This window comes from Pocillopora verrucosa, chromosome 3 (genome assembly GCF_036669915.1).
Source record: "Pocillopora verrucosa isolate sample1 chromosome 3, ASM3666991v2, whole genome shotgun sequence".
Lineage (NCBI taxonomy): Eukaryota > Metazoa > Cnidaria > Anthozoa > Scleractinia > Pocilloporidae > Pocillopora > Pocillopora verrucosa.
In genome coordinates, this window is record NC_089314.1 from 20,061,094 (window position 1) to 20,083,136 (window position 22,043).

Genomic DNA, 22,043 nt, shown 5'->3' on the forward strand with positions numbered 1-22,043 from the left:
TCCTTCCAAAAAAAGAAAATTGCGCTGCGAAAAGACAAAATAGTTCCAGGAATTGATGTGAAGAGCAAGTTATTCTTTGTGGCAGATACGAGAAACCTTTCTTTCATTTGAAAAGTCCACAGAGGAGGTTAAGTGTGTCCTTCCCTTTTATTGCCTTAACGATGTACCGTCCCTCTTCCTATCGTTTGGACGGTTTGTTACAAAACGTTGTTGAAATACTTAGAAATAAATCCAATTCCTCATCTCTAATAACGTTTCTATTCACTACTCATTTCCTTTCACTTCCTTTCTTGAACATGATTACCAAACATACCAAACCATAGGAAAAAAGTGCACTGTGATTACTGGAGAATACCTGTTATATCAATCATTCGTTTTCTAAAAACGGTATCCTGTTCTCTAGTTTGAATATAAACAATCTATTTGACCTCTTGTTCTCCACAATTATTGCTTTCTAGAACTTCAACAAACAGTAGCAAGGAGCAGGGACCTTGCTTTTTCCATCCAGTTCCTCCAGTTCAACGATCAAGACACACTCTAACACTTCCCCACCAGCATCTTTCACCAGTTGACAAGCTGCTTGTAGAGTGCCTGTAACAATGTTTAAAATTCTTATATCAATTTGTTTACTGTCTTGTTTAGTTACAAGAGCAATTCAAAAGTAATACCAAACATGATTGCTTTTGGCTTTTCTTTACTTTTCTCAGTAATTGGTCCAAAAGGCTTGCACCACTTTCTCAAACAATCAGGTTTAAAATTAAAACTAATTTGCAACTTGGTCAGTTTTCTTGTTTCAAATTCAGTTCTGATTGGCTCCTTGTGCTATTTTCCTTCATTCTGATTGGCAGTTGTGGTTTTACTTTGGTTAAGGTTCTTCACTCAAATGAAATCTATGCTTAACCCTTTCACTCCCGAGATCTAACCATTAATTCTCCTTACTATCTGCCATAAAAATTTATACAATGTTAGCTTGGAGAATTTGGTATTGGATCAACTAAAATGCCCTTATATCTATTTTTTGTTATTCTCATCACTTGTGTGCTTGATATTGCACTGACAATGTCAAGAGAAATTCTCTCTTGGTCACTCGTAGAAGTTAAAGGGTTAACTCTATGATTCTGTCGGTCTGAAAAAACTCATCTACCAGTCTCAAAAAAATCAGAATTAAAACTTAGATCTTTCACCGCATGGTCACTTTTGTTTGCCCACACCTAAGGGTTTTATCGGATTACTTTGTGTTGGTGATACAACACTTACTCCAAATGTACTCTTTATGAAATATTCATTCCTTACCCCCTGTGGCAAGCAGGTCATCAACTATGACAACTTTTTGGCCTTTCTGGATGCCATCAACTTGCATCTCAAGAACATCCTAAAAATGAAAACTGATTATTAAATAAATATTCATATTAGCATGAATTTGGTTGGATGACAATTTCTCAATCATAGGAAAGTGATAATCACTTTACGTCTAGTGTAAGAAGTGTGGTGTGGTGGTTAGCTTTCCAGACTTCTGCTACACACATCTTTGTTAAGGCCTTTGTGAGTTTGTTTGGTTCCCGGCAAGACTCCTACAAACTCTTATGATGAAATAGCAACTCACAATAAAAATGTCAATGTTTTTCTTTTCTCTTTCTTTTTTCTTAGTGTTACTGACACATAGACTAGTCCTACCAGTCATGAGCAACATAGGTTACAAAAACCTTTGACAGCACACATTAAAATTTCTTTTTTTTAATTCTCACTTTGCCATATTCTTTTGTTGAAGAAACCTTCACTGTTGGCCCAGGCAATTTCCCAGATTTACGGACTGGGACAAAAGGCAAATTTAGATTCAGAGACAAAATAGGCCCAAATAAAAACCCTCTGGCATCAAGACCTGCAAAATATGCCGCAAAAATCATAAAAAGATAAACAGAAAATATCTCTGATAAGTTTATAAGAGCATAACAAAATCTAAAAATTTTGGCTTGGAAGTTCCCTTTTGTTCTCATCTCCTTATAAACCAGAATTAAGAGCATTACAACAGAACTTTATAAAGACAATTTAGATCATTGCAAAAAAAAAAAAGGAAATAACAAATTTTTTATTCCATGTTTACTTGCTTTGCTGAGGGACCATGAGGCTTGATGAGTTTCAGGTTGGCCTCCCAACAAACAATTAAAATTGCCAAAATTACCAAAATTACAAATAAAATCACACATAAATAACATTGTATCATTCTCTGAGATTTATATCAGAATATAATTTCAATCCCAGATACTAATGTCCTCTTAACAGGCTACTTTTCTCAGTGTGTGCCAGAAAGACACTTGACCGTCATAATACCCATTGTCTTTTGTCTGAACTTTCCATATTGTAAGTGATGTATCCCCTGATACCTGACACTGTGCAATTAGAGCACTGGAAAAACTTCCACTTAGTTCTAACATAAGAAGATTTTGCACGAACCCACAATAGCATCAACGCCTGCAAAGTTTGCCTTTATGTGCTCAGTCAAGATGTCAGTAACTGTCCTTAATGCATTGCAATCGTATAAAACAGGGCAGATGTCCCTGAAGGGAAAAAAACATTCAGGATTAGACTAAATGTGATTTTCGTTAGGTTCCCGCTCATTCCCATTCTTCATTATGCACACTATTATTGGATAACAAAAACGACAATGAAAACAATAGACTACCTTTGAGATTACGGCTTTGTTTGGGAATAGTATGATGTTATTCGGAAATGTTTCCGTGATTTTTTTTCCTGCGCGGAAAACCCCATCTACACGTCACACGAGGAGATCGCATGACGTCAAATGTGTGATATATGTTACTGCCATTAACTAAACAAATTTAAGCCCGTCTTGAGCGGGTCGGACACAATCGAGAGTAAGTTTAAAATTTTGTTTCGAGACTGACAATTTAAAGATTGTGTAGCTAAATCATCGTATTCTGCAAAGAATTCAGCTCATGAGGTATACTACACCAACGAAACAAAACGTGGAAATATCCGTGACAACATTTAAAAGAACAGTACCACTCTTCAATCACCAAATGGGTTAGACATGTGCTGTTTGCCGCATGAGTGATCTTCTCCCAGCAAATTTGCATATCTTAATTTAGGAACAAACTTACCTAAAAATGATTCCAGGTATAGGAAAGTCTGGGAAAGGTCTGATGAGTGATTTAACGTACTCTAGAGCCTTTTCCTGATCGCTGTAGTTTCCCGAACTTGCCATGTCAGAACGCTAAAGTGAAACCGGGTAACACTCGAAGGAGTCTGGCGACTAGATTCCAGTTCTCCCCGATCATGACAAATTTCAGAAATGCTGGGAAATTTTTGACACAGGTTATAAAGTTATAATTCCTCAGTTGGCATTAATACAGATACACTCTGAAGACTTTCCTAACCACCTCGCACAATTGCACACCACTCACGAGTAACCACTGATAAATATCAAACTTTGGTGAATGAATTTACCAAGAAGTTTCAACAGCCAATCTGAAAATAGACGAGTTTCACAATTTCAAACAAGCTACTTGAAGCTCAGGAAATTTAAGTACGTTTTGGTTTTGTTGCAATTGGTATAGTCTATCACATGACTGGTTGCACAAGTTACGTGTTTTTTACTACACAATCACTAAGAGAAAAACAGAGCATTTTAACGATCATACAAATTCCTCAAGTGATGCCCGAAAGAGCCACCCCTCCCTTTTTCCATCCTGTGTGAAGGATGGAAGGATAAACTGTTGAGATTCATATAAATCGAGAGACCATCATTTTATTGAGCGATTAAATTCACATAAAAGTAGGGCTCAAAGCCTATCATTGAAGCCTCTCATCATCTAGCTATCGCCTAGAGTTCCAGAAGAAAGTATCTTCGTCGGTTCGGCTGGTAAATACATCATCTCCTAAAGACGCCTTAAGGCTCTCCTGTGTCTAGTAGTTTAACCAACACTCATTCCCAGGAGGGCTGCCCTGTCTAAATCGCCCTACCAAGGTAATGTCTTGCCAGTATAATCCAGGAATCCTCCATTCTTTGACTCGTCTAAAGAGCCGATGACTGTAATCAGCCCATCAACCGATTCCTTAATCGTTAGCGAAGCATTTGAACCTCCCATGTCCGTTTGAACCCATCCTGGATGTAACGCAACTGCCATGATCCCCTCGTCAGCTAGGTCGACGCTTAAAGATTTCGTAATCATGTTCAATGCCGCTTTGCTCGGTCGATATGGGTACATCGTACTCCACGTGTTATTTGTTATGGAGCCAGCTCCAGATGACATATTGACAATGAAAGTCTTAGAAGAATCGTCCTTGTTTCTTTGAGATACAGAACGGCGAAGAAGAGGCAAGAACGCTTTAGTCAACATCAACGGAGCCACGACGTTGGTTTTATAAACTTGAATCATGCCCTCAGCGGTTACAGCATCCAACTTACTCCTGTCCATAATTCCTGCGTTGTTTATCAACAAATCTAAACCGCGATTCTCTAATTTACTTTCCACTTCTGAAACAACTTTATCGAAGCTCTCGATGTTGTTGACGTCCAATTCTAACATGTGAAGATTCGTGTTCACTTCGCTGAGCGATTTCAGCTCTGAGGCTGTCTCTAAAGTTCGATAAGTGGCAAAGACATATTCTGGAGGATGGCAAAGGCTTAAAAATCGCTTGACGAGTGCTAATCCGATTCCCCGATTGGCTCCTGTTATGAAAACAGTTTTGAACGGCCATAAGGTACTGTTGCCGTCTCCCATGATGATTCCCACCGCACTCATGTAGTTTCAAGTGATGTCACATAAAACATTTCTCTTTCTTTTATTTCCCTCTTATTGACGGGGGGCGGGAAGGGAAGATAAAGGTATCGCGTTTTAACTGAAACACTCTCATTTAATGTCGACTCTATGAAAATTTTTCGCAATAAAAATGGATCATTTGTGGTGTTTCATATGAATTTGGTTGGTTTTTTTTTGTCATTTAAGTTTTTTCATAAAATTTCATTCTACATTCCCTATTTAAAACGGAGCACAAACGTATACGAACACCACCCCCTACCGGATATTAATGTTACCTGGAATAGAGGCTGCAAAGCATATCGGGTAGATCAAAATGGCGGTACAAGCAGCAGCTCAAAGCTACAGAAATCTGTCTTTGAATGATATTTTTGGACAAAGGAGGGGAGCATCAAGAGATGAAGAATTAACCAGGGATCTATCAGGAAATTTTTTGAATGAATGCCGATTTGCAGTTCCTCCTGGAACCGATGTAAGTCCATAATTTCTTACTTCTTGGCAAATCTTGAAAATGCTTCGTCATCTACTTCAGACAATGTCGGGTCCCAGCTTATGTCTATGTGGTCCCTGAAAATACTCATTTCATAACGATTTTTTTTGCTTCTAGAATGATAAATTATTATTACACTCGGAGGTTTGGTATTTCCTTCGTGATTTATGTGTATACCTACTTTAAGTCGTCCGTAATTAAAAGAGGCTTTTTTCTGACATAAGTCCACGTGCCGGAGGGACGTGATAAAAATCGAATTATTTGCAAGTTAAAGAGCAGTTTCGAGGAATTTGTCACATTAATTTATAAAACATGGCTGTTGTTATAGTTTTTATAGCGTTTGATAAGTATTTAGCTTCTAAAAGCAGCGTATAAGTGATCAGTTCAACGTCAATTGCAACTACATCTTACTGAAATGGCATTTCATTTTGTCGGGGTAGGATTTTTAAGTTCAGTCAGTTAACTCTGTTGTGGATAGTGACTGAGTCATTTAGAACCTGATTAACCGGCAAAACTCTTAATATACATCCAATTTTGTTATGAAAGATACAGCTTTTGTAAAGTCTTTCTTTTCTTGAAAATGCAGTAGCACATATGCCAACTCTCCCGGATACAGAGCCAATCTTCTGCTCTCCTGTATGGGTAACCAAAACTCCTGCTTAAAAGGAAGTTTGGATCAGTTGCCCACAAAAAACTAGGATTTAAGCTCCATAAGTTCCAAAATTCCAAAATCATCTGGCTTCTTATGCTTTTATTATGTTTTCTGGCATCATTTTCTAGTGTGATGCACGATTGTGCGGTTGTTGTTGCAAACAAAAAGAACAGAGTTTTTTCTTTGTTACACCTATATAAGCAGGAGTCTGATTGAATAAATATTCAACTAATTGAAGTCCCTGACAGATAGATCCACGTTTTTCCTGCAGAATTGCTGGGGGGGGGGGGGGTATGTGGTCCAAAAAGAATTTTCTGGAGGGGAGTCACATGGGGGGGGATGTGCTGGTACAAAAAAAAATCTCTAGATTTGAGATCTCCACAGGTTGGCATCTCTGCAATAGGTAAATATGGTTCATTGCAGCCCAGGCTGCAGAGTATGGCAGACAAGTTCTGATGACTTCAAAGATGATTCTGCTGTGTGAAATGTGTAGTAAGAAATGAAAAATCATTCATACATACTCTCCAGACAAGATAACAGCAGTGTTGAACAAATTGGACCTATTCTTACGTTTCAATAAAGTACACAACAATAAAAACAAGCTTTAATCTATCTCCTGAACAAAAAATTGAAAGAGATGCAACTGTCAAACCAGTCTGACATGTAACTGTCTTTACTTGTGATTTTTAGCCCATAGAGTTTTTAAGACCTTTTGCTAATGGAGAAAGTGATGTTAAGATCCATTTTGACCATGGAACAACTACTTTGGCCTTCAAATTCCAACATGGTGTCATTGTAGCCGTTGATTCAAGAGCAACGGCTGGATCTTACATTGGTAAGTTGGTTTTCCACAAGTTGAAGACTCTCTCTTGAGTGGGTGTCATGGCCAGTCATTGTAAAGTGTTATTATAAGAGTTATAAAATAGATGGCAAAATTACCTAAGCTCTTTGGCTGAGACAGAGAGGAACTTTCTTTGATTTTGGTAATTGCCCAGACAATCACCAAAATTTAGGAAACATCTAAAAAGGCTTAACTTTGTCTAAACATATTGTTATTTTGCTGATAGCGTTTGTTTTTATAGTAGGGCTGATTTCATTGCTTTAGTATTGTTGTATGAAAATAAAATTTCAGTCTGCTGATTCATGCATTTTACAGTTCATTGATACCAACTGAACACTGAAATGGCTTTCTTTAAGTGTATAACGGCATGCATTTTTGACCTTCTTCATAAAACAAGTAATTGCTTGTTTCCCTGTTAAATTAAGGATTACTATCACTTGTGTTTTTAGTAGTAGCAGAAATTCCCCTCATCATTTCTGCAACTCCTGAAAACACATGTGATATTAATCTTAAGCTTTACTTGGTCCCATGTGATTAAATTTACTGATTCTCAATTACCACCTATAGATATCATAACAGGTATTTGGTTCTCAATAATCCTTATGATAGAATTTACGACATTCTTGATAAACTGATTACTTGTACTGTTGTGTAGCCTCACAGACGGTGAAAAAAGTGATTGAAATCAACCCATATCTTCTTGGGACAATGGCTGGGGGAGCTGCTGACTGCTCTTTCTGGGAGAGACTTCTTGCCAAACAATGCAGGTAATAAAGCTTGTTCCAAATTGGGTTTGTTAAGACTTCTTTAAATAGTTAACCTTTTAACTCCCAAAAGTAATTAACATGTAACTTTTCTCTTTGATATCCAAACACTATCCAGAAAACCGGTAATGAAAATGCTTTAACATATCAGGTAGAATGTGATAACTTGATCTAACACCAAATTCTTGTAACTAATTTATAAGGAAATATGTAACAGCTAGAGGGGAGAATTTACAATCAGATTGTGGAAGTTAAATTGAGTTTCTATTAGTCAAACAGCAGGTGATAACTCTAGCATGTACCATATGTTTTGGGTAGTATTTCTTATTTTCTTGAATAGCCAGGAATCTCATTATTCCATGTAAATTAAATAGCATTGATCAAATAGTCTTAGGAAAGGCACATTTATGTTGAAATACTTAAAGCCTCCAAACCTCCTTTTTCAAACTTGAAATTTAATCAAAAAGAGACTTTCAGTGCACTGATTTAACAAATTACTTTGAAGAAGGTTGAAAACACATGGGAATAATTTTATTTTCAAAGTGGCTTGGGATTGAATTTTGAGCAAATGATTTTATCTTGAAACATAGAGATAATTTTTTTTTTAATTCATACAAACCATGCAGGATTTATGAGTTGCGCAATAAAGAGAGAATCTCAGTGGCTGCTGCATCTAAACTTCTTGCCAACATGGTGTATAACTACAAAGGCATGGGGCTCTCTATGGTGAGTGTTAGCCAGCTTGCAATGGTCAGCTGAGTTACTGGTCTTGTAAATTAGTTATTTTAACCATTGATGTTTTAGATGCCTCTCTAGATTTTTTTTTTAAGTTTGAACATGGTTCAGTTCCATAACTGTATCATTTTCTGATGAAATCTTCATTTTGCAGGGAACCATGATATGTGGCTGGGATAAAAGAGTGAGTTGATTGAATTTTTTTTATTGTTTTTTTTGTTAGTGGTGTACTCTATTTTCTGTGGTTTCTCCGTTATTTCTGTCCCTCAATATCTCTGAATCATTGTGCTTTGTGGATTTTGTAAACCATAACAACTTTACTATAAGATTCACCCCTGCTATGCTAGTCAGGGCTTTATGACTCCGTGAAGTAAATAATTTCATCCTCTTTAACATAAATTTGGGTACAGGAAACTGTCTCAATTTTTTTTTGAGGCATGGACAAAAACTTATGAAAGTTTTGCTATGACTAGACAGCAATAGGAAATCTAGTCCATTTGAAGAACTAAGCAGATTGCAAGATTAATTACAATGCTCACTGGAAAAAAAAACAAATAAACATTTTACTTCATTATCTTAGGGGCCAGGTCTGTACTATGTTGATAGTGATGGCACTCGCCTGTCCAATGACATGTTCTCTGTTGGCTCTGGTTCCACCTATGCTTATGGTGTGTTGGACAGCGGCTATAAGTATGATTTGAGTGTTGAAGAAGCTTATGACCTGGGTCAGAGAGCTATTTACCATGCCACTCACAGAGATGCATACAGTGGGGGAGTGGTGAACTGTGAGTATACAGAAGAGGATGTACTGATTTGAAAATAAAATACTGCTTGAAAGTTCCTCATACAAAATGCACCAACCCGGGAATTTAAGCATTGACTCTGAACACCATTACTTTTGGCATGTTATCACTCTCCCTACCACAATCCATTTTTTAAACCAGTTGCTTATCAAAGCATTGCTAACAAAATCTTTAAGGAAACTGCACCAGAATTGCACTCTTCCCACAAATAAAAATAAATTTAAAAAAATAAACAAAAAATAAACAAAAGAAACAACAGTTTTGTCTATCTCAAAGCTCTGAAGAATCTTTGGAAACAAATTTTTTACATAGTTTGGTTTTAGAAAATTATGTAAATTGTCTTTTTCTTCTCCTTTTTCAACAGTGTATCATATGAGACAGAATGGATGGATCAAGGTTTCTCAAACAGATGTGGCCAAACTTCATTACCAATTTCAAGAAGAAAAGCAGAAATAGAAATCAAGTTTATGTCACTCCATAACTTTACATGTGCTGAACGATATTGTCAATAAAATTTGTGTCATTGTCTTTAAAGTATCAAACTCTGCTTAATGTCAGTGTTCTGTTAGAGTTACATCATCTGTCAGAAACAGAAGTCTTTCCTCTGTTCCGCAGTTAATAAATGATTGACATCGGCAAGACATGGCTAGAAAAAGTAGGCAAAATAGCGGAGCGTATACCGGTTACTAAGCATTAAGCGATAAGGATTACTGCTTCTACACCGTGGACGGATTCTCAGTATATCTTAAGTTACTCCTCAGTATTCGTCACAGTTCCTCGACGTAAATACTACTATTGCCAAGTTGTTTTCTATCGTAACACAAGCTCGTGAAGGAATTATTGTCACTGGAGCCTCTTTGGAGTTGAATAGATTGGCGTTTAGTGGGTTTGTGTTTTGATATATACAAACACAATATAATTGATCATTACACACGATTACCTTCAATTTACCATACCCTTGGAAATTATTAAGTAAACAGTACACAAAAGTGACGTAAAACATTTTTAGTATCTTTTAATTGAGTAAGACGTCTAGGGTATTATAAAATCAAGTTAAAGATTAAATGTAAATTTATGGGCATATCTAATTGTAATAGCTAGAAAAATACTTTACACATTTGCAACTGTCACACGGCTATATAAGTTCATCAAATTATCCGGCACTATATACACGTACAAATTAAACACTATTTTCGTTTTAATACTACACTCTATATAGTTGGTGAAAAAAACGTTCAAATCGTTGGTCATTTCATAATTGAAAGCTCTATCACAGTAAAAATATCAGATACCAAAAAAAAAATAATAATATTGAAATGATTTGTCGATTTTATAAAATTTGATTTACCAAAAAAATATTTTTTGTGAGAAAACATTCAAATGCATGAATAGTTAGAACATTCTTATATAAGAAATAATTGGGATCTACTGATGAACACAATTGTTTGCTTAGCGTCTGTAAAGAAGGTCAAAGTGAAATGGGAGAAGAGCAGTAAATGCCTCTTAAATCCTTTAAACTCTACGAGTGACTAGCATATAATTTCTCTCTGCAATAATACTGGTGAATCATTCATTAGGATCATGAGAATTGAAGAAATGATCGCCAAACTAAGTAGCTTTGATTGTTAAACCAATTCTCCTTGTCAGTTTCTAAGGAAATGTATAGACACGAGTATGGAGAATATGGATACTGACGTTAAGGTGTGAAGGGTTAACACTAACTATTTTGAATGGCAGATGATTCCTTCGGTCGACTTGCGCTCTTGCAATGGGACTTCATGCATCAATTGCAAAATAGTATTCCATGACTGGCCGTCAGTGTGGGTATTGCATTTAGTCAAATGTCATAGGTCTGATGCGAGAGAAGTTACGAGTCTGCAAAAAGGACAAATATTCATATAACTAGGAGTTCTAATTTTTTAATACAGAATTGCTTACACGTATATTGCGCCATTACGAGGGTCTCAATGGGGTGACGGCTTTTACGGCCATTTTATGACTAACGGTTGAGATCATCCCATTGTTGTCACCAGAATTTTTTTGAACGGTTACCTTTTTTTTACAATTAACGGTTGAAATTTGACAGTTTATACGCCTAACGGTTAAAGGTTTGGCCGTTTTAAGGCTATCGGTTAACCCCATTGAAATCGTATATAACACGCGCGTCAAGCGCGCGTTTAATTTTCATATCTAGCATACAAAATACATGCGCAAAACACCCAAGTGTTAGAAAAGAAAAATGTTGTCGTGTTTAGAGCACATGAAAATTATACCCTATAAGTTAATTATAGCCCATTGATGAATGTATCTTTAAAACTCGAACATCCTGCTAAATCGAACTTGATGCTATTTCCTAGAGCTTTTTTGATCCATTCACTATTGACGAATTATAGCCTCCTTCTCGTATTTCTTCGCAGTTCAAGGTAGTGGTACGGATTAAAGAGTAGCTGGTCACGGTGTTCAAAATCAATCGTCGATGGCAAACAAACGGACAAACAAAACTTAAAAGTACCTACACGAGGATTCATAACAGCATGTATGTCTGACAGCTTCACTCTGCTATATTCCTGACCACCAAAAGCTCCTGAAGATAAAAGGTTACAAGGTTAGAGAAATAGTAAGCAAAGCTCGAATAATATTTTGTAAGAGAACAAAAAAACATGGAGGCATTGCTTTTCTACTCCATCAATCCATGCGACTACCATGTGACCAATTGAATCTCGACAAAACTGGCAATAATGTTCTGCTCATAAAAGTCTTAGGCCAGCTGAAATAACCTCAGATCTTGCGTTCTGTTTCATTTTCAAAAGCGGCCTCTCTTAAAGAGGAATGGGGTGGACAGATGAAATGTAGGTCTAGTGGATGGGAAGAAAGGACAAGATTACAGACTAGAATTTCAAGGGGGTCCTCAAAACTGAATGACAGATTTGAAGTTCATGAGCTGTCAATTGAAATATATTGAAATATATTGAAAGTTTCAACATCCTTAATAGTATTAATCTATTGGTTGCGGCCATTTAACCCAGCCTCGTTCTCCAAGGTAGAAGAGAGAGCCTGGGAGCCATCCTACTCATGGTTGCTTCTTTACCTGGGTGATCAATTTTGAGTCCTACAAATATACTCCCACCGCTATCAAATTTGCTGACGTACTTCACCATTCCTGTCAAGTTCATCTTTTCTTCTCCTTTGAGGAAAAAGAGAGACGACAAATAAGTAAATAGTTGATCGTGAACTCGGGTCGTCCGAGTGGGAATAGTATTGAAAAGGACTGTTGCTTGTAGTAGTGATAGACGTTTCGACAACCTAAGCGGAAGCTATCATCAGAGTCAAGTGGAGAGCTGCTTATCCGTCAAACGTTATGGGTCTGTTTTTCGCGAAATCTGATGGAGATAAATTGTGTTTTTATCCTTGTTCAGGCCCCTGGTATCCGCGTAATTTAGCTTAAGCGCTTCAGGAAGCCATCGACATTTTGTCAGCCAAAAACATTGCTATGAAAATCTTAAACTCCTAATCGTAATGTACTATTGAATCTTAACGTCTTAACACATGTAGCTTGCGGTTTTGTGGGCGCTTTAATGCATCAAGTGGCGGAACCGTGAAAACGAACGGCGAAACCTCACGAGGCATGGGACAGAAAATAGTGATGATAACTCTTACACTACTTACCAGTTACTCTACTTTGTATCATAACTTTGTCTCCTTTATGGACACTACCCGAAGAGAAAACTTCATCATCAGCATCGTAACCATTAAGACCGGTTCCCTCCGAAATACCACCCAGGTCGCTGTGGTATCCCGCTGTATCACGTGACCAAGTCAGGAGAGGTGTGTGTGACCTTACACCATATGACGACATGGGACGTTTCGGTCTCGGCCTGTCTGAAGGAGAAGCACTTGGAGGTCTAGGGGTGGTCTCCGGTGCTGAATGATGTCCTGGCCCGCCATCAGCAAGATCACCGTTTGTGACTTGAGGTGTTTGTTCTTCTCCTGCGGGTACAGGTCTCATCCGTCCAATCTATCGTCACAAAATTAACTATTTAACTCGAAGTTTGTGATGGAGCGTTCCTTAACCTTTTAACTCCCATAAGCGACCAAGACAGAATTTCTTCTTAGTAAATCAATACAACATCAAACAGGCAAGTGATGAGAATACAGAAAAATATCAGTTAGAGGATTATTAGTTGATTCAATATCAAATTCTCAGAACTAACATTATAAGAACTGTATGGCAGACAGTAAGGAGAATTACTAATGAGATCTTGGGAGTGAAAGGGTTATTAATTGTAGCAAAACCAAATTCAAACTAACCACGTCAGAAATAAAATGACAGGAAAAGATCACAAGGAAAGATCACAAGGAAACCAAAATAAAATCAAGCAGACCGACTAAATATACCCGATTTTCAAATAAGCGTGGAAAGAAATGCGCGATCGATCTGGTTTTGTTTTATTTCACTCTCTGTTTAGTCTAGAAAAGTTGCAATCTAAAACGATACCTTCTACTACAAACAAATGCAAAACTAACCCCAATCGCTTATTGGCCACTTGCGTTACACCGTGCCATGGGCAGACTACAAATATTTTTTTTGAGCTCTTACGGAATCCTTGTGAAATTATTACATTTGCTCCGATTGGCCGTTTTGATTATTTTGAGTTGATTTTCAAGACCCAATCTGAAAGCGTTTGAGTACAATTTACAAGCTATGGCTCACCAAACTGAGATAAGTCTGAGTAACATTGATGTATGTCTACCTTATGCGAGCTATTAATGTAACTTTGGTTCAAACACGGTGGACCCATTTTGTGCGCAAGGCGTCTACGTACTAAACTTGATCCACCACTTTGAAATTCACTGCCTGGCCTCCTCTTGGGTGGGGCGCTTTTAGGTCTCTTCCTGCAAGGAAAGGTGTTTTTGTAAAATCACCCCTGAGACACTTACATATCACAGTGAAGGGTCGAGGATCTTTCCCTTTTTTCAAATTCAGCCATTACTTCAGTAAATCTTAATACAACATCGAACCAAACTTGTTATCAGTTGACTGCTGTTGGGGTAGGGGAGGAGTACGTGCGCAGTTGCTCACCCACTGACATCGATCCAAAACTAGTCTGTCCCAAAAGCATTTACGTATTGTCTACGTGTTAAAAAATTATATAAGATATTATAATACGGGTTTTAAATTCCTACCTCAAGGATACTTATCGTTCTGAAATTGTCTTGAAATGTGGTAAAATTGAGAATAAGAATGCCGCCATTTTGAATATTGCCTCGAAACTAGGCCGCTAACCAATTCCTAATCAGTCTCGCTCCCTTTTTTTCTAGTTTTTTTTTTCTCTTGGAATGATTGGGAGCCACGAAAAAGGCGTCCATGACTCAAATAACTATTTTTTGTTAAGACAGAAGGTGCTTTTGCGCTATTCAAATTGAAATGTAATCTTCACAGCGAAAATGGGTCAGTGAATAAGGCTAACGGCTAAGGTAGGCAGATTGCTTCTGAAAATCTTGCTCAAAGATTATGGTCGAATTAATTTTTACTAGCAGGTTTTATTTTAGATAATGTGCGATACAAAATAATGCCTTCACACTTACCCCAACACTTTGTCAGCTCTGTGCTTCCACCAGTCACGGTCATTCTGATAAGATATCAACACGTCCTCAAGCTGGTCTTTAAGGTCATCAACTACACTTTGAAGCCGTACTATTTCCATGAACTTTTCACCCAAGTTTTTTTCTTGCTCTTTGATGCGTCCAGTCAAGGTTGATATTTCAGCTGATTTTCCTTCAAGTTGACTGTTGAGTTGCTTTTTGTCATTTTGTAAGTTCTCTATGTTCTGGTCCAGTTCCTGCAAGGTAGAGATTCAGACGAAGAGATTGTCAGGATTTTTGTACAGATGGAATTGAACAGCAAGATGAAGCTGAGAAATCCAAGTAAATAAATACCGGATAGCAAAAACCAATTGCGGCTCCCAATTTCAGAGACACTTCGATCCGCGCAGTAAGTTTCAGAAAAACATTATACGCTTAAAGAATGTACGACCTACAGCCCAATTAAGAAAAAGCTCAGCGGGCAAATCAAGTGTCTCTTCATTGTCTTTACACTCCGACTCACTCGTAATATCTATCTATACATCACCTACCATGTAAAGGCCCACTCTGTATAATTAGACAATTTATAATTGTAAAAATATTACGCTTCTTTTCTTTTAAATGTCCGACTCCTTAAACAGAATATCGCAAAAATTAAATTCCTTGCAGAAATTGCTATCATTTGAATCTGAATATTTTTGTTCCCAAAAAATATGAAATGTCTCTGGTTCGTAAACTGTATACAATACCATACCCATGCCACACCGTTAATAAGGTAGCCTCTGCCGGCAATAGGCTGAAATGGAAGGAACAGGATCATCACGGCCTTTTGGCAGTGCACTTTGTGAGGCTGCTGCATAACACTTTGTTCTTCCATTTTTTTTTTTGGAGGGGGGGAGGGGAGAGAGAGGGGGGTTGAGTGGGGTAGGGCTGTTTTCAATTTTGGTACTCAATACACTCTCTTAACTTTTAACTTACTTTTCTCTTGCTATTTGAGTGTTCCAGACTTGTCTCACTTTCCTTTAACTCCAGTTCAGTGTTTTTCAGCCGACATTCAACTCTATGTTTCTCCTCCTCTGTAAATTTCAGTTTCTTCTCAATATGTGACTTGATGTCTAGTTCCTGTTGAAAATGAAATATTGTAAATTTACTGATATTTATTAAGTTTCTTATGTTCACAAAAAAGAATTTCTTTACTTATGATCTCTTACAAGAATCAACATATTTTCTAATCATATTTTTTACAATACCTGCATGCAGCTGCATGTGAATTACACAACAGCTGGATTTATAGAAAGCCCAATAAGAAACATATGTATGTATATACATACTTATACACATATATAAGTATCTATTTTATTAAACAATATTTAGATAAATAGAATAAGAAAGATGGTTAATTTTTAGCATGGTAACAAAATAGAGAAAAATGTTTTTCAAGTCATGGAATAATTCCATGACCCTCCCCTTTTTGGTTGTATAAAATATAATTGACCCTTCACCCATTTTGCACCAGCCTTCTCCCCTCTAATAAATGAAAGGTCCTCTAAGGTCTGATGCTTTATTCTTTCAATGCTAAAATTGACTGATCATTGTTACAACTTAAAAATAAATTCGTTGTCAGCCTCAGACCTACCTTTTCCAGCTTGACCCTTAATTCTTTCTCAGTTTCCAAACTTTCCCTTAAACTTTTCATGTTCTTTTCTTTTTCATCAATAACATTCCTGGCAATCTAAAATTGACACAAACATCATGAGTAATGTGGATGGAAAATAAAAAGGGAAATATTTTAAGGAAATAATCACTCAATGACATCTAAAAAGCATGATACAAATTTATTCATATTGACACAGTCATCTAAATAGGAATATACCATAGAAACAAACCTGCAAGGTGTCCTTGACTTCAGTGAGCTCCAGATTTAAAATTTGAATTTTTCTTCCCTTCTCCTGAGCTCTGGCCCTGATTTAACAAAAAGAATAAAAAATTGCATGATCATGCAACACCTTTTCTTATTAATATATATACACTTTGAATTCACTCAGTTTGTAGATTCACACCATTCAATTTGAAGCTTCAACATCCTCCTAGGCAACTCACAAGCATTTAACTGTCATTGTGGGCAGATGGCTCAGAAGGAAGGGTCTACAAGAGAGTTACAGGGGCTAATAATTTGCCTTTCACAAAAACAGAAAAAATTGAGGATGAAACCAGTACTTGGGTGGGGCATTTGAGCACAATTTTGGCTCCATGGGTCAGGAATTTCAATGAACCAACCTTCAAAAGTTCAAATTCCCGAGGGGGAGGGGGGAAGAAAAAGCCAGTGTGCTCCAAAGCGTAGAAACAAAGTAAAGAAATTATCTTGATCAACTGTGAGACAATGCAGACTTGTGCCCTACTCACTGTGCCATCCTCAATGTGTGTCTTTCCTCATCTAAGTCTTTCCTGGCCTGCTCTACTTCCTCTTTCTGTGACTCGATTGCCTGTTTACTTCTCCTAATTTGATCTTTGAGTTCTTCTCGATCTGCTCTGTATTCCAGAGCTCTTGTAAGCTTCTCTTTATTTTTTGAAAGATCACTCTCCAGCTTAGCATTCTCTTTTTCCTCTGTAATTGGGATACCATTGATTGAACCATTAACTTTGTGATCTTTTACATTATGAAAGCTCTGAACACATAATACAATTATACTAAATTTCCACATCAACTTGTAAATTTATCCACACCAGTCACATATACCTATTATGTGCTTTTATAAGTGGGTTACAGCAAGCATGATTGTATGTAGATTACTTCATATTAAAAATTAATATTAATTGAATACCATTCTCTGGTCAAAAATATCATATTTGATAAAATATTTGTACTAAATAATATTTATTTACTGCTACAGTATGAGCTTACTTTTTTTAATCAAGTCCATGGCATCTTCATAGTCGGCTTTGTATTTCTCTAGAGTATCCTCTCTGACACGATACTGTGGCAAAAATATAAAAGTAGTGTTACAAATGCACAACACATTTATTCTTGACAGATTGATTCACACAACACTTGAATTACTCTAAGTGACAATAGTTACTCAATTTAGCCCCCAACCTCAAAATAGTGCCCACCACAAATATGCACCTACCATTTTAAGGCCCCTGAATCAAAAATTAAGGTTGTAAGAGCCTCTTGTTTGTTAGCCAAATTCTCTTTGTAAATACCAAAGAAAATGTATAGACAGCAGTATAGAGTACTAGCATACTGGTGTTAGGTGTAATTAGAGTTGGTTCCTTATAAGATGGTTCAGAATTCTACAATATTTTTTGTACCCTACCACTTTGTCTACAGCTTTTACAACCTCTTCATAGCCATGTACTTAGACAGCAGTATAGACAACTTGCAAATATATACTAATGTTACTAATGTAAAGGGTTAATACTTACAATAAGGTTCTAAAACTTTTGCAACTTATCACTTTGTTTACAACTTCCAAAGCTATTTCAACCTCTTCATAGCTGTATACTTAGACAGCAGTATAGACAACTTGCATATATTAACTGATGTTCAGGTGTGAAGAGTTAATACTTACAATAAGGTTCTACAACTTTTACAACTTACCACTTTGTCTACAGCTTCCAAAGCTTTCACAGCCTCGTCATAATCTGCTTTGACCTTTTTTTTATTTTCATTGACTTTGATCACCTTATCCTCCAGCTCATGGATCCTTTCCTGCAGTTTTCTCTGAGATTCTTTCGTAATTTTCTGCTCAGCTAATGATCTCTGCTCATCTTCCAGTTTTCCATTCTTCTCTTGCAACTCAGTCTTCTCATTCTTGAGCTTCTGAACAGCATTCTCTAGATGACTACTGTGAGTTTTAGCATTGTTCAGCTCCTTCTGAAGTTTGGATTTTTCTTGTAGAAGAACCTTTTGTTCTTTTTCCTGCGCTTTTTCTAGTTCTTCCTTGCTTTTTTTAATTTCTTCTTCCAGGGAAGAAACTCGACTCTTAAGAAATTCATTCTCTTCTTTCAGGCCACTAGCCATCTCTTCTTGATCATGCAAAGAAGTCATTGACCTGTTCACATCCTCCTTGGCACCCTCTAGCTGTTGTTCCTTACTTCTGTTCTCAGCTTCAAGTTGTTTAACTTTCTCTTTTGACGAAGAAATTGTTTCTTCCTTTTCTTTTTGAGCATTTTCTAGGCCATTTTCTAGTTCTGTAATTCGGACTTGAAGTTTGGAAATTTCTTCTTTTAGTTGAGTAACAAGCTGATCTTTTTCAGGTGTCTGGTTTGTAATAGCTTGTTCATGGACTTCTCTTTCTTGTTGTAGTTGATCTGTAAGTGCCTTAAAGAATAAAAGACATAATTTAAATGCAAATGTTTTTTAAAATCAAATTTGTGGTTCAATTAAACTATTTTAAAGTGAAAGCTCCAATTCCTAATTCATCTGTATCTGTTATTTCCTGCCACTGCCTCAAAAAGTTTAATATTTGAGGGTTGTAAAGTGGTTTTAGTAAAAGCAAAACCTCTTACCACCAGCTGTTCAGTGTTTGTCAGTGGGCTATCATGTTCAAGTTTTGCTTTACAATGCAGCAGCCTATATCACACCATCAGCAGCCACTTATCAAAAAAGAGATTGAGACCTGGGCTAGTTGAGGTATTTTCTTGTGACAGAGTTTATTTTGTTGATTGTTTAAAATAATATAGTAGACCTGTTATTGTGACAAAGTCTACTGTAATTGGGCTGTGTATATTTTAGATAATCAACAGACCTCTAGATCAGCTTTAATTAAATTTACCTTTACTTTATCCTTTTTTTCCTCTATGCCTTTCTCCAAGGACAAGTTTTTCTCTGTCAGGTTTTCATTCTCTTTTTTTAAGCTGTCTAATTTAATTTCAAGTTCCTTGATAACTTTGTCTTTATCCTCTTCCTTCCTCCTTTCCTCATTGAGTTCTGCCTCCAAAGATGATTTTTCCTTTGACAAACTTTCAATTTGCTGTGACATGTTTTCATGTTCTCTCGTTAGTTTATCAAATTCAACCTTCATCTCATCTTTTTCATCCGCTCTCTTGCTATCTTCCTCTCCAAGTTTGTCCTCCAATGATGATTTTTCCTTTGACAAACTTTCTTTTTCCCATTTCATTCTTTCATTCTCTCTCCTTAATTTATCTAGCTCATTTTTCAGCTCCTCATTTTCATTTGCCCTCTTGCTACTTTCCTCCCCCAGTCTCTCCTCTAAAGACAATTTTTCCTTTGACAAACTTTCAATGTCCTTTTTCATGTTCTCATTTTCTTTTTTCAGTTTATCAATTTGATCTTTCAGCTCATCTTTGTCATCATCATCTTGCTCTGATCCTCCTGATCCTGTTTGTTTTTTCTTTCTTAATTTCTTCCTCTTTTTCTCTTCCTTGCCATTGCCCTCTTCAGCACTTGAACCACTTAGTGTAGTTACAGTGTCAACCTCTATTTGGGGAATGATGGAGTCTGATCCCTTAATATTTTTATCCTTAGACTGATCCTGCATTCCTGTCCAAGGGCTCTCACTTATCTTTATGTTGCTTGCAGGAAAGTTTGAAATTTGTGCAGCATCAACTACATCAAACTCATCATCAGTAGCTTCCTTTCTCTGTTCTTCTGTCTGTGCAACGTTAAAGTTGTCCATATTCAATCCAGGCTCATTAATTGATTTATTTACTTCACTGTCTCTAAGTTGTTTACTGGTATTTGATAAAACCTGAAAGCAAATAAGACATCTGGTGAAAAAGGATTGTCAACTGAGTCATACCCATTCATAAACATCTTAATCAGTACTTTAGAGATGAAAGCACTTATTGCCTGAGTGTGGCAAAACAAAAACCAAAGTATACAGTACATGTAATCATTACAGCAAATATCAAAGGAATTCAGACAGAGAACTCAAGGTAAAAAAAAGGAAAAGAAAGTGTCCAAGCCATGATTGGTTTTAGTTTTGCAGCTGACTGGTAGAGAAGGTGGTACAAGTTTTCTTGACCAATCACAGAGCAAGGTGGAGCAAACCTTATTAAATCAAATTCTGGATCATTTTCACAGATTGAAGGATCTTAACATCTAGGAGAGACTCTAACAATGTGGTACCTCCCTTCAAGACAGAAGCAAACTCCACAGTTTGGAAACAATTTTAAGGACATATTTTTCCTCACAGAAAAAAAGAAAAAGTGTTTAGGTCCTGGATCTCTAATTTATCCTATGCTCCAGGGCTTAGATTTCTAACAACTACAACTACAGCTGAAAATTTCCCCTCTTCAACCCACCCCCCTCCCCCACCCTCCACTCTTTCACGCATATAAACCCACTTAACTGTGATTCAACATGGTCGTAACAATATCAATTGTTCGCATAGACCTTATTACAACTCAAATTAAATAATTTGCCTGAAATTGGCTAAAGTTAATACAAAACTAAAGTCACAAATAACAACAGCATTTGAATAATGATTTGTAGCAATGTAACACAAAAAAGTGGTAAAATAAAGCTTTTGATGTGCTTGATACAGGCTTAATTAGCTAATATGCAGAATATCACAAACACAAATGAGGAGAAGATTAGATTACACATCTGATGTTCCCTCTCAATTTTTTGTCCTAAAACTCAGTTTAAGCCGTTAATTCATAGGGGCTGAAAAAAGTTAATGATCACTTTTTCATTCACAGTATCCGTAGTTTGTCTGGTTTCCTAACTAGCCTTTTGAACTTTTAAAACTTAAAGTATATATATTCCCTTTGGCAAACATACTCTGTTTACTAAACACTTGGATTCCAATGGTCGCTTCTGTTGATATGACAACTTTACGACTTCACTTCACTTTTCCATTCTTATGAACTTCAGTGACCACAAAATACAAACAAAGTTACCTGCACCATTGAAACTTACCTCGCTATAGTTGTATTCACGAACCACTTCTAAGGCTTCTTCAAAAGCCTTTTCCACCAAATTTTCGCCGTGCAGAAGCAAGTTTACAGAAATTCCAGAATCAATGATACCCGTTACATTCGACTGTCCTGTTAGTGATTGCCCAGTGGAGCTTTCCATATCGAACAAAAAACTCATCTAAGACAGCGGACATCTTGGTTTCAAAGCTCTGTGTACAACTAGTAGCAGAATTACCTTTTCAAATCAGTAACTATAGCACCACACAGTCACGGAACGTTGATCAAGCGACTTTTGTATCTATTTAGAAACTCTGCGGTCGCTTAGTAACCGCACTTCGCGCCAATATTAACTTATTAATTTACCTTAGATTACAATTCATAAAATTATTTATTTTTCAAAATGGACATCGCAGTCTAAAGGACAACTTACGATGAGATTTTAGTCACAAAGAAAACAAATTATGGAAAAATATAATAACCCGAGGAACGAGGAAAACTAACATTTTAGG

General features: G+C 36.7%; 4 protein-coding genes across 5 annotated transcripts; 1 reads left to right on the top strand and 3 right to left on the bottom strand.

The window, feature by feature from the left end:
• Nucleotides 1–128: 128 nt before the first annotated feature.
• Nucleotides 129–3,272, bottom strand: LOC131794283 (adenine phosphoribosyltransferase-like). The gene is made up of 5 exons (XM_059111794.2): nucleotides 3,120–3,272; nucleotides 2,452–2,555; nucleotides 1,746–1,879; nucleotides 1,294–1,372; nucleotides 129–591 (listed from the first exon to the last, which is right to left on the bottom strand). The coding sequence occupies exons 1-5, from the start codon at nucleotides 3,221–3,223 to the stop codon at nucleotides 455–457; spliced, it is 558 nt and encodes a 185-aa protein (XP_058967777.1). The 5' UTR covers nucleotides 3,224–3,272; the 3' UTR covers nucleotides 129–454.
• Nucleotides 3,273–3,746: 474 nt separating this feature from the next.
• Nucleotides 3,747–4,790, bottom strand: LOC131794319 (C-signal). The gene has a single exon (XM_059111836.2). The coding sequence runs from the start codon at nucleotides 4,761–4,763 to the stop codon at nucleotides 3,978–3,980; it is 786 nt and encodes a 261-aa protein (XP_058967819.2). The 5' UTR covers nucleotides 4,764–4,790; the 3' UTR covers nucleotides 3,747–3,977.
• A 290-nt stretch (nucleotides 4,791–5,080) lies between these two features.
• On the top strand, nucleotides 5,081–9,597 carry LOC131794278 (proteasome subunit beta type-5). Its single transcript, XM_059111790.2, has 7 exons — nucleotides 5,081–5,250; nucleotides 6,611–6,755; nucleotides 7,417–7,528; nucleotides 8,152–8,251; nucleotides 8,415–8,444; nucleotides 8,841–9,045; nucleotides 9,428–9,597. The coding sequence occupies exons 1-7, from the start codon at nucleotides 5,095–5,097 to the stop codon at nucleotides 9,517–9,519; spliced, it is 840 nt and encodes a 279-aa protein (XP_058967773.2). The 5' UTR covers nucleotides 5,081–5,094; the 3' UTR covers nucleotides 9,520–9,597.
• A 449-nt stretch (nucleotides 9,598–10,046) lies between these two features.
• LOC131794357 (golgin subfamily A member 6-like protein 25) lies at nucleotides 10,047–21,831 on the bottom strand. 2 transcript variants are annotated; one of them, XM_066163774.1, is made up of 14 exons: nucleotides 21,536–21,831; nucleotides 19,425–20,360; nucleotides 18,248–18,970; nucleotides 17,549–17,621; nucleotides 17,050–17,251; nucleotides 16,533–16,608; nucleotides 16,283–16,378; nucleotides 15,625–15,768; nucleotides 14,650–14,903; nucleotides 13,815–13,956; nucleotides 12,730–13,078; nucleotides 12,152–12,247; nucleotides 11,580–11,647; nucleotides 10,047–10,938 (listed from the first exon to the last, which is right to left on the bottom strand). In XM_066163774.1, exons 1-14 carry the CDS (start codon nucleotides 21,710–21,712, stop codon nucleotides 10,897–10,899), a joined length of 3,378 nt encoding a protein of 1,125 aa, XP_066019871.1. In that variant the 5' UTR covers nucleotides 21,713–21,831; the 3' UTR covers nucleotides 10,047–10,896. The 2 variants fall into 2 exon arrangements, with proteins under 2 accessions (XP_066019871.1, XP_066019872.1); XM_066163775.1 differs by having other exon boundaries at nucleotides 11,576–11,647.
• Nucleotides 21,832–22,043: the final 212 nt, after the last annotated feature.